At 36.4% G+C, this 10,990-nt stretch overlaps 1 protein-coding gene across 5 annotated transcripts in view; it reads right to left on the bottom strand.

The window, feature by feature from the left end:
- LOC118742439 (CCR4-NOT transcription complex subunit 1) overlaps positions 1-7,533 on the bottom strand; it is a 59,012-nt gene extending 51,479 nt beyond the window's left edge. Inside the window, exons 1-2 of one of the 5 annotated variants that reach the window (XM_036474512.1) lie at positions 7,296-7,533; positions 6,226-7,059 (exon numbers count right to left, since the gene is read on the bottom strand). In XM_036474512.1, the coding sequence (XP_036330405.1) occupies positions 6,226-6,321 (96 nt within the window). In that variant the 5' untranslated portion in view covers positions 6,322-7,059; positions 7,296-7,533. Of the gene's footprint in view, positions 1-6,225; positions 7,101-7,281 lie in introns of all 5 variants that reach the window. The other 4 variants (XM_036474510.1, XM_036474509.1, XM_036474508.1 and 1 more) reach the window with 4 other exon arrangements.
- Between the last annotated feature and the right edge of the window lie 3,457 nt (positions 7,534-10,990).

The raw sequence follows: 10,990 nt of genomic DNA, 5'->3' as shown, positions 1-10,990 counted from the left end.
TGGTGTCAAGTTAGCACTACATACCATTTTTTCTTAAAAAACGAGAGCTACAAATTTTTTCTTTCCACAACAAATTTACAACAAAAACACTACAATTAATGTCGTAGTTAACTTTTCCAATTTCGAAAAGTGTAGTGCTAACTTCACACACGTTTTTGTATAAGCTTTTGCCGATGGCAAAAATAAGGTATATGTCTTTTATTCTAGTTTTTGTTTTTGTTGAATAATGTTAAGCCGTTTGTGACTCTGTCATTAATAATGTCACTTCATTGTGATGAGCCTACTAATACTAGGTATACGCCTGTAAAATTGGCGGGATACGAAGTGATGCCAGTCTTTGCACTTGTGTGAAGATTTTTTGTCGTCACTGTACCTGCTTGTTGTTCGTTGTCCGGTGCCAATAGCGGGCTATCGGTAGTCGTCAGCGTCCCGTTATCTGTTTGTATGTCACTGCTCGTTTCGTTCTCACTTTGTTCCTCCACTCATGTCAAGTTTGAACTGCGCAAAATCTTGCGTTTTTTATATTTTTGTTATTTTAGTTTCACAAACTTTTTTAAGGCGTTTGCCTTTTGCAGAATTTATGTTCGACAATGTCTCGAAGTCGTCAGCCGAAGGCGCCCCAGACTAACTAAAACTTTTAAGTAAGAAAAACACTAGCGCAAAAGCCCGAAAGATTTCGCAACCCTAACTAAAGTTATAATCACTCACCTGACCTCTTGCTGCTATCACACAATATGGTGTCCAAGTAAATTTCTCACAAAGATTAAAATTATTAAGAAGCGGAACCGCCACACGTGAAGCCCAGGGCTCGAATCGTCACATACGATATCGTACTACTCGTCACGTAAAAACCCATTTTTCGGATTATGGCATACGTGAACGTACTCTGTGTCTCATTCAGCTTATACTGCCTGACGTATCACGTAATTTTCTTTCGTATCGTTTTCGATCAGTGAACGGATGTTACGATTCGAGCCCTGAGCTCCACAGTTTGCTGTACTTTTACAGATTTGCTGTTCACTTGATATACCTATGTATATCGCACATACACATGTGCTATTGCGCCAATAGAAAAGATTTATAGTCACTACTATGCGCCAAACGCGTCCACCATCACTCACAGTCAAAAGGGGAATGGGAAAAAATAAACAAATGAAAATTTATAATTTGAAAATTTATTTATTCAAATGTGGGAAGAACTTAAAAATTTATAGAAGGATTTTTATCAGCGGCTGCACTAATACCGTTTTTCTCTGCAAACAAAGCAGTGTAAAGTTCTTTAAGTTCCCGCAATTACCGTATGTACGCAAAAATTTATCGAGGTTTGTGGTGTTAGGCAACGGATTTTCCCAAATGCCTATGTGCGCTAGGCTCATTTTTTGCCACCACTAGCCATGGGTAATAGCGCATTTTTTTGGCGCTAGCTCAATAACGCCAGCGCCACCTGTGGTGTCAGTACATAATCCAACTACACAAGATCTGACAAGATGAAGCAAAAGAAAAAAGTAATTTTCTGGCTGACGTTTGTAATTTCGGCGCCGTTATTTTCTTTGAAAAGTAAACAAAGAATATGAAGATGAAGCATAAAGAAAACAATGCAAGCAATTTTGTACCACATGTTTGTGCTAACCAATTTATTATTTTTGTACGAGTTTTTGCAACCAATCACCGCACACTTCATTTTAATTAAATTTGCACAAAAATTTATTGAAAATCGCTTAAAAATCACCGAAATAAACCCCCGACAAAATACATATAAAGAAAGAAGCAAAACAGAAATAGCAAACTTCAAATTACGAGCGTCACACACTTTTTTCTAAATTGATATTACAAATGGCAGTACACTAAGGCTTTCTGCTCATTGGTCGTCCAATCATAGTTGAGTCATAGTTATCGTCATGAAGCAACGATTACATGACGATTACACTTCTGCACACTTGGTCGTGATATTTCAATTCATTTGGCGTCTAAAAATTCACTTGGAGCAGGTATTTTCTGTTTTTTTTGGTTGATATTTTCGCGAAATATTTACAAAAACCTGCAATTTTTTAAATATAGACTATGCTGCAACATTTCTAGACGTAATTTTCCAGTAATATCTCTTCTTTTCTTTTCCTGGAATGTGTTTTGTGTATGCACACAGAGACTTAATACAATTTCGTCATATTTTATAGTTAAAACGCTCATATTTATTAAATTTTAATGCAATTATCCACTTTTTAATAATTTCCACAGATTTTATGCAAAAAAATACTAATTTTTATACAATTTTAATGCAAATATTAACTTTTTCACTAATTTTCCCCCATAAAATGTAAACAAACAATGCGTGCACAACGATTAGCAAAACGACAGTGCCGTACTTATCCGTTTCTGCATCTTCTACGATTTGCCGATAACTAGCCGATAACGACAAGTGGGCAGATCTCCTTTGAAATGCATGTGCTCGGCTCAAAATTTCAGGGCGAGACGATAACGCAACTATGATTGGACGACAAGTGTGCAGATAGCCTAACTCAGCGCAATATCGCAGTGTACTGAATGAACACGGCGCCATCTGAGTGTCACCACAGGGTACTGTGTGTCGTCATACAGTTAGCCTGTTCCCGTACTTCACCATTTGCAGGTTTTACAGGAACAGCTGTTTTCGTCTTTAATAAACTTTATGTAAACGTGGCGTACGGGAACGTCTTTGGACTAAATCCTGCAGAACCTGCAAATCGTAGACGTTCTGGAACGCACTAAGTGTAGTACACCATACAGTGGTGTCATGTCTATTATTTCTATAATTTTCGGCGATGAGCAACGCTTGTACCGCCTACCGAATTTAATTGCCACGATATTCTCATCATTATTGAGTAAGAGCTTTAAATATACGTTCTCAGCACTCAAAGCAAAAACAAAGAACGTGTAAATTAAGATTAAGAGTTGAGGCGAATTGTGTGTATACCTAATGTGTTGCTTGGTGTTAATGGAGCTGGCGCTTTCCATATGCTGGTGTTGGCGCGGATTTTGCGGAAGCTTGATATTTCCAGCCATCTGGATTTTGAAATGTTTTGTGAAAAGTTTATTCTAATAAAAATGGAATGAATCAAAATAGCCCCATGCATCTCGCCAATTTTGTTTTTAATATTTTTTTTTTTATTTAAAAGTTTTTGATTTTTTTAATTATAGTATCTTCTGAACAATATAACCTTTAAAAACGAATGACGTCAAAATAGAGGTAATTAGGGGGTATTTCACTAGGTATACATAATTTTTTAAATTTTTTTTTATTTTTAAGCCAGAAATACGTAATAACCAAAATATATATAAATATATATATATATTTAAAATTGCGTTTATTTAAAATTTGTTTTCAAAAAGTTTATATTGTATACGTCGCGTATAACTTAGGGTTTACACCGGACAATACTGTCATGCGAATAGCAATACATGCATACTTCTCCAATTGTCTCAATCCCTGTCTTGATAATTTTAAAGACAGTAAATCGGACAGTGATTTGACGTATGCAGACCATAATTTTGACGTCTTGTGCAAGAAAGAGAAATTCACAACAAAAGAACTATAATGACTGAGAAAACGTTGATGTGTATGTAACTTTGTTCTTTATTTTTTGGGTTTTAGCATAAATAGCTCGCGCTAAATGCGTATTTCTGCAAGTTATAACTCAACGTTGCTCAAAATGTATTGTCATCAATATTGTCAGGGCGTCTACGCCACGGAGACAATTATCAGCGTTTTTGACAACTAATACGTAGAACTTTATTGTCTTAACATCATTGTCCAATGTAAACACGCCGTAAGGTATTTAAATTATCTTTAAGTTAGCATCAATATGTTTGTGATCGGTCAAATAGTTTCCGAGATATTATATATATAAAAAATATAATAGTTAAATTTGAACCTCTTTTATTGGCTTTCGTTTTTATTTGCGCCAAAAAATCTTGGTATGGTTGAAACCAGCGTGAGAAGTTTTATTTAGCTACAATTTTTATTTCTTTATGGTTAAACGATTGGTATTCTACACCAGGGCTACTGCCGACTATTTCTGTCTAAATCCTGGAGTACGGGAACAGGCTAAAGGTGAAATTAGTCAAGAAGGCAGAACTTACACTTAAACGCTGTCTGTATACGCAGAATTTTGTCGATCACCGGAGCCCGCAGTGAATACGCAGAAACCAGCTGTTTACTTCAGTGTTGTTTACTACAGTGTTGCCACTCATCCATGCCTTTTCGTAAACTTACCTTTTCAGTTCCAATTTTTCGTGCTATAACAGATCGTAGCTAAATATAAAGTACTTATTTTTCAAGAAAAAACCTTATTCGATAGCAAATTTCAAATATTTTAAACGTTTTTTTAATAGGAACTTATGATTTTTTCACCATTTGCAAAACTGACGAACTGGCAACCATCTATAGAAGGAAGTAATCAGCTGACACGGAAAAATCTAAATTTCCCAGATTTCTGCGCTACGGGCTACAACTATAGAAAAACTCTGCGTTGTTGAGTTTTCATTTACATGACGTTCTGGTAAGATAGATCGTGTCAGTTGACTCGGGTTTACATACCAGTGCGTTTGAGCTCTTGACTAATTTCAGCTTAAATGTGGATAGAAAAAGTAAACAAACAAATGTCAAATTAAGCCCAAAATACAATAACGAGGTGGCAGTGGCAGTTTTTCGAAATCATCTGTTTTTTAGAAAGTGTGGTGTCCAATGAAGCGAGTCACAGTACAGCAGTTGCAGCTAGCAGTACTGCTCAGTTTAGCCCATGATTAAATAATACAAGGTTCGATAAACTGACAGTTGTCTCTCTCGCACCGCTCCCTTAGCAGTGGCACCGTGTTGCTTCTTTGCAATTTTACATGGAAACAGTGTAGCTTTGGTGTGAAATAAAAGTATATGCTTTTGTGCAATATGTTTATTTGTATATGCATATGAAGCATATTTAACTGATGAAAACATAAGCATTGGACGTTTACATCAATCTCATAGTAGTCTTATTTTAATTTTGAGTCATTTTGCAGTTTTTATACAGTTAAATAGCACATAAATTACGTAATTCACGTAGATATATCAATATTGCGTTCAACATTTCGTTTAAAATGCCACATTTCCTGCAAATACATTAGAATTTACAAAAGGAATTTCACTACTAATTGCCTACTTTGCGTACTTTTCTACTACTATTTTCGCAACAAGGGATTGCATCCTTGCCCTTTCTCTGTCCTTCGTAAATGCAACCTTTTGTAAGGAAGTGTCAAACCGCAGCTGTCAATAATTATCTAACCTTGTATTATTGAATCATGAGTTTAGCCCAAATTCTAAATTCACTGCCGCTCCTCTACCATACAGGGAACGGGAGTAACTTTAAACCCACAAAAAAAAAATAAAAAATAAATTCACTGCCGCACCCTTCATCGCAGCAAACTTCGCATGCTGAATTTGACATAAATGAAACGCAGACAACATCTGTTGATGCCACTGAAGCCTAAAAAGCAACAACAAAAATGTAAACAAACAAAAGGGAATGTCACAAAAGCAGTCAGTCACAACGCCGTAGTGTTCGCTACGACAGTGACTGCCAATATTAGCTAGTAACAGCTGATTTTAAGAACTGTCACTGCCACTGCGCTATTGTATTTTGGCTTTAAATTCTCATTTTATTAAACACCCCGACTGTTGCTCATAACTCAAAACGGTAAACTCAAGTTAAAATTTCAACGTGAACATAGTATAAGCATGTACAATGAAATTTCTGCCGAACTCAATAACGAAAATACGGCACCCACTCAGAAAATAGCTGCAAAGTAGCAACGAAAAACAGAACAGTCAAGAGCAAACAAAAGAAATGGGGCTGTTCAGTGGCGATTCGTGACTTCTTTCAATGAATGAACGATAGCAGTCAACAAGCGAAGGGTCCGATATGGCCGAGTAGTTACGAGGTGTCGTTATTTGATCAAGTGGTACGGTGATGATGCACCTCCTCCGCTATAATTATCAACACTGCCTTCAACCTACCAATGTTCGCGCTTGTAACATGACAATAAATGTCATTGTTGAACACACAATAGCTTACAGTAAAAGTGCACTTAACGGGGCATAATGGTGTGTAGGTGTACCTATACTTATGAACATATATGTACATATGGGTGATCTTTGGATCGTTATCATTATTAAGAAATTATTATGAAAAATTTTATGTTTATAATCAAAATTACCTGATTTATGCTCTCACTGGTTTCAGCAAAATTTTTCTTGTTCAGTTGTTTGACCAAAATACCAATCTGCGCTAGCGTGAATTTCAGTTGGTTCATAGCTGGTGTCCCATTCAAAGATTGTACGGCAACGGCACACGATGTGGGATCTGTTCTCGGGAGTGGGCTTCAAGGACAGTGACAGCACTGAATGAAGCGTTCCGAAGAATAGGATCACACACACACGCACACACGAGTGGCCAATGTACAAAACCAAATTAAAAATGAAAAAATAATAATTCGCACAATTGAATCGTGACAATTGCAACGAATTAACGAAAATTCGTTCGAGTTGTGTCCAAAGAGAATAGAAAATCGAAAGCGATATTGGAGAATGACGTTGACAATTTCTTATTTTCTCTTTTCGTGTTTTCGTATTGGTGATATATTTGTTATTGCGTTTAGTATATGTTTTGCTCGATTTGGTAATTTGGAAATTGCGCAGCGGAATTGGCCAACAATGGTCGTCGTTTCGAGCTTTTGGTTTTATATCCCCCCCAAGTATTTGTGGTTTTTTCGTTGAAAATTATAAAAAAAAAATAACAAATATGCCTCACTGGCAGCACTTTCGACAATTTGAGATTGTTTCGCACTGAACAGGCACCGATTATTCACCTTCCCAGTCGGTTTTGCCCTTTTTATTTCGTTGCTGTCTTCTCGTATTTTTTCCTTATTTGCTGATTAGGGAATATGTTCGTTGAGGAGCGTCAAATTTCTTTTTGCTTTCACCTTTTATTTTGGCCCCTTAATTAAGGGGCCGAAGAAAACCCACATATATTTCAATCCGCGCATTAATATCTTAACCCCATAAAATCAGTAATAAATGATTACCAAGGGACCTTTTGAATAAAAAGCAATTGCCTTTTCTTAAAATTTAAGACCTTTTAGCGATGTATTCAAAGAAATTCAAGTAAAAGGTCTGAATTTTTAATTAAAAACAGTTGATTAGTTATTATTCATAAGGGCCAATGTATTGCAATCTTTAGCATAGGCCTTCGTTCCGTCTCCGTCGCTCAGCACATTTTTTCACGTACACCACCTCGGCAACACACGTAATAATTTCACTAAATCGCGCTCACTGCGACTAGTTTCTATTTTAGAGTATTTCCATCCAAAAGAAGAATTGTGCTTCGTTTTTTATATAAGAAGTATTTAAATAATTCGTTTTAAAAGTGATATCAATTTTTTTTCTGCAATAATAGTCTACTTTTTCACATTCACGGCAATTTTCTTGTCAGCAATAGGGATGAAACAGTATGAGTAAATACAAGTACACACTCGATAAGTTTTGTTCGAACCAAGTAATTTTGGAATCGATACTTATGAACCAAGTATTGAGTAGGTATCGAAAAAAAAGTACTCGTATCACCAAGGCGAATTTTCTTTCGGAATTTTTTACTTTAATAATATAAATCGCACAGGACAAGCAAGGCGGATTTATACAATTTGGTCCAGGCGAATATATACAAGGTGCTGTTACTGGCGTATTTAGATTACAACAACGACAACCACATGTATTTTGTATTGTGGGTGTTATGTCAAGTCTCAATTCGCTCCAAAGTTTACATGTATTTTGTTTTTGCTTTTGATGGGTGTGCTGTCAAATCAGTAAAAGCAAAAACAAAATACATATAAGGCGAAGAAATCAGCTGATTTTACAACACCACCTTGTATAAATTCGCCTTGAATTTTGTGTTACTGGCGAATTTAGATTGCAACAAATACAACCACATGTATTTTGTATTGCGGGTGTTATGTCAAATCTCAATTCGCCCCAAAGTTTACAAGTATTTTGTTTTTGCTTTTGATGGGTGTGCTGTCAAATCAGTAAAAGCAAAAACAAAATACTTGTAAGGCGAAGAAACCAGCTGATTTTACAACACCACCTTGTATAAATTCGCCTTGGTGACAATGCCGGACAAGGCGAATTTATACAAGGTGGTGTTTTGGCGGTGTTGTATGATCAGCTTGTTTCTTCGCCATACACAATGTGAATTTAACAAGGTGGTGTTACACTAACAAATTAAAAGCAGATATCCATACTGTCATTGGTATAAGTTACAACAAACACATCATTTTGACGTAATGCTCTCCACGGCGAAAAACTCAGCTGTCGTCAGCTGTCGGTGTTTTTGCTTTTACTTATTTAACCAAGGCGCATTTATGCAAGGTGGTGTTGTAAGATCATCTGATTTCTTCGCCTTAAATGTATTTTGTTTTTGCTTTTACTGATTTGACAGCACACCCATCAAAAGCAAAAACAAAATACATGTAAACTTTCGGGCGAATTGAGATTTGATTTCTTTGCCTTACGTGTATTTTGTTTTTGCTTTAACTTATTCGACAGCACTCCCATCAAAAGCAAAAACAAAATACATGCAAACTTTGGAGCGAATTGAAATTTGACATAACACCCGCAATACAAAATACATGTGGTTGTCGTTGTTGTAATCTAAATTCGCCAGTAACACCACCTTGTATAAATTGGCCTTGATACATGTGGTTGCTTTTGTAATCTAAATTCGCCTGTAAAACATAATAGCCGTCATCGATTCGCCAACAGTTAGCGAGTGGCGAAACGAACGAACTCAATGAGGTATAACCAAACTCGCTATCGTCTATCCGTGCTTGCTAACTTTGTTGTTGCTTTCACATGCAAAATCCTTCTTTAAGCGACCGGAACTCAAACATAGCGAGCGAGAAGTGGCGAATCGATGGCGGCTTTTGTTGTTGCTTTCACATGCAAAATTCTTCTTTAAGCGACCGGAACTCAAACATAGCGAGCGAGAAGTGGCGAATCGATGAGCACGGATAGACGCAAGGCGGATCTATACAAGGTGGTGTTCATGAACGAAAGACACAAGATCACGTAAGAACAGGAGAGTGAAAAAAGTCGATTTTTTTAGCGGGTTCTGCGCCATCTTGTTTCACTGGAAAACGAGCGAAAAGTAAACAAAGCAAAGAAAACAACGAAAACCAAAATTAGCCAAAATTATTGTCAGCCACTTTAAACGCACAATTTAGGTAAAATGATGAAACAAAATGCTTTAAAATGTGTTCTCATGTTGAATTAACTCTTCTTTACTTGAATAAAAGTGTAAAATAGTGGTGCTTGTGATGTAAACAAACGCTCAGCTGACGAACCCGCTTTCGCAAACTTTTTTCTCAAAACCAGTTACAAATACAACGTCGCGTTCTTACGTGATCTTGTATTTTTGGTTCATGGGTGGTGTTATAGGATCCGCTGATTTCACGGCGAATTTGTACCTTTTGTCAATATCATGTGTTTGTTGTAATTTGGCTTTGTACTGATTGTCAAGGAGCGTATAATTTGTTGTTGCAATTTTTGTTTTTGTTCTGTTAACACCACCTTGTATAAATTCGCCTTGGATAGACGATAGCGAGTTTGGTTGTACCTTACAGGCTAACCTAATATTCGCGGCTTGCGTTTTGGTACGCATGCCGTCGAATTTGTTTTTTTGCGTCACCCGAAATTGACTTGCATGCGTTTGCATTTGATTTCATTGAGCGACACGTCAAATCAAAATGTCACGCAGAACAAAAATTGGAAATTGAGTTAGCTTCTTATTGAGCAAGTTCGTTTCGCCACTCGCTAACTGTTGGCGAATCGATGACGGCTAATGTATAAATCCGCCTTGCACAGTGCTTTATGGCTTTTTAAACGCCAGCGACAAAGGTAAAATATGCCTTGCCAACGACATTCGAATATTGAAGACGTAAATTTTTGCCTGAAACCAGTATGTCGCAATTAACAGCCTAATTTAATAGATCCGGCAGCACGGCGAAACAGACAGAAGGCAAATACAAAATTTCACCAAACACTTCACGCCATGATAAAACAAATAGGAAGGTAAAACCGCTGAGAGGAATTTTTCAAATTCTTGACGTTTGCAAGCAATTTAATTTTAAAGTTTTACACACAAACTCACATTTTATATGATTTTAAAATGTTCGAAACCTTAAAAAAAATCATGGCCGACGAATTAAGAGAACGGTTTTACCTCATGATTCCATAATAAAAGGTTTGCTCGGAAAACAGTTTTCTCGCTCCCTCTTGACAAAATCGGCTCCCTTAGCAAGGCTTTTTGTGTGAGTTCGCGTGTGTGTGCAAAGATTTTGTAGGGAGTGTCATAACTCGAATGTCACTAATGAGCAAACCTTTATGGTGCATTAGGTGGTAAGGTATATTAATATATGGGTGCATTCCAAAACTTCAAAATACAAAGCATCAGTCTCTTTTCTTTCTAAACCGCACTAGAAGAAAAAGCCTAACGTACGCAACCTAGCAGAAAACCAGCATCTAACCGTGGATGCGCATATTTGGCATTACAATCTACTGAGGTTTAGAAATAAAATAGACTGATGCTTTGTATTTTGACGTTTTAGAATGCACCCTATCATTGCACATTTAAAATTCATTGTAAACTGGTTTGAGATCGTTAATATAAGAATCATTTTATACATTCAGCTGATGAAGTCATCACCATTTTGATCGATTTTGGCTGTTCCTCGTTTGTTTATTTAATGTTTATTATTTTGCCATAAAATCTCATCATATAACAAACAAAATATAAATCCACATTTCAAACTTTGTGCAAAAATTAAGTTTTTTGAGTATGCAGTTTGATAGCCCATTAGATTTCAGGGCAATAATGTGTAATTTTAAAGGGGCTAAAAAATCGCGTTGATTTTTAATATTTGTTTTTTC

The sequence above is a fragment of the Rhagoletis pomonella genome, unplaced genomic scaffold, assembly GCF_013731165.1.
Source record: "Rhagoletis pomonella isolate Grant_MI unplaced genomic scaffold, Rhpom_1.0 Rhpom_scaffold_00007, whole genome shotgun sequence".
Classification (NCBI taxonomy): Eukaryota; Metazoa; Arthropoda; class Insecta; order Diptera; family Tephritidae; genus Rhagoletis; species Rhagoletis pomonella.
This window is presented reverse-complemented; position numbering and strand designations above follow the sequence as displayed.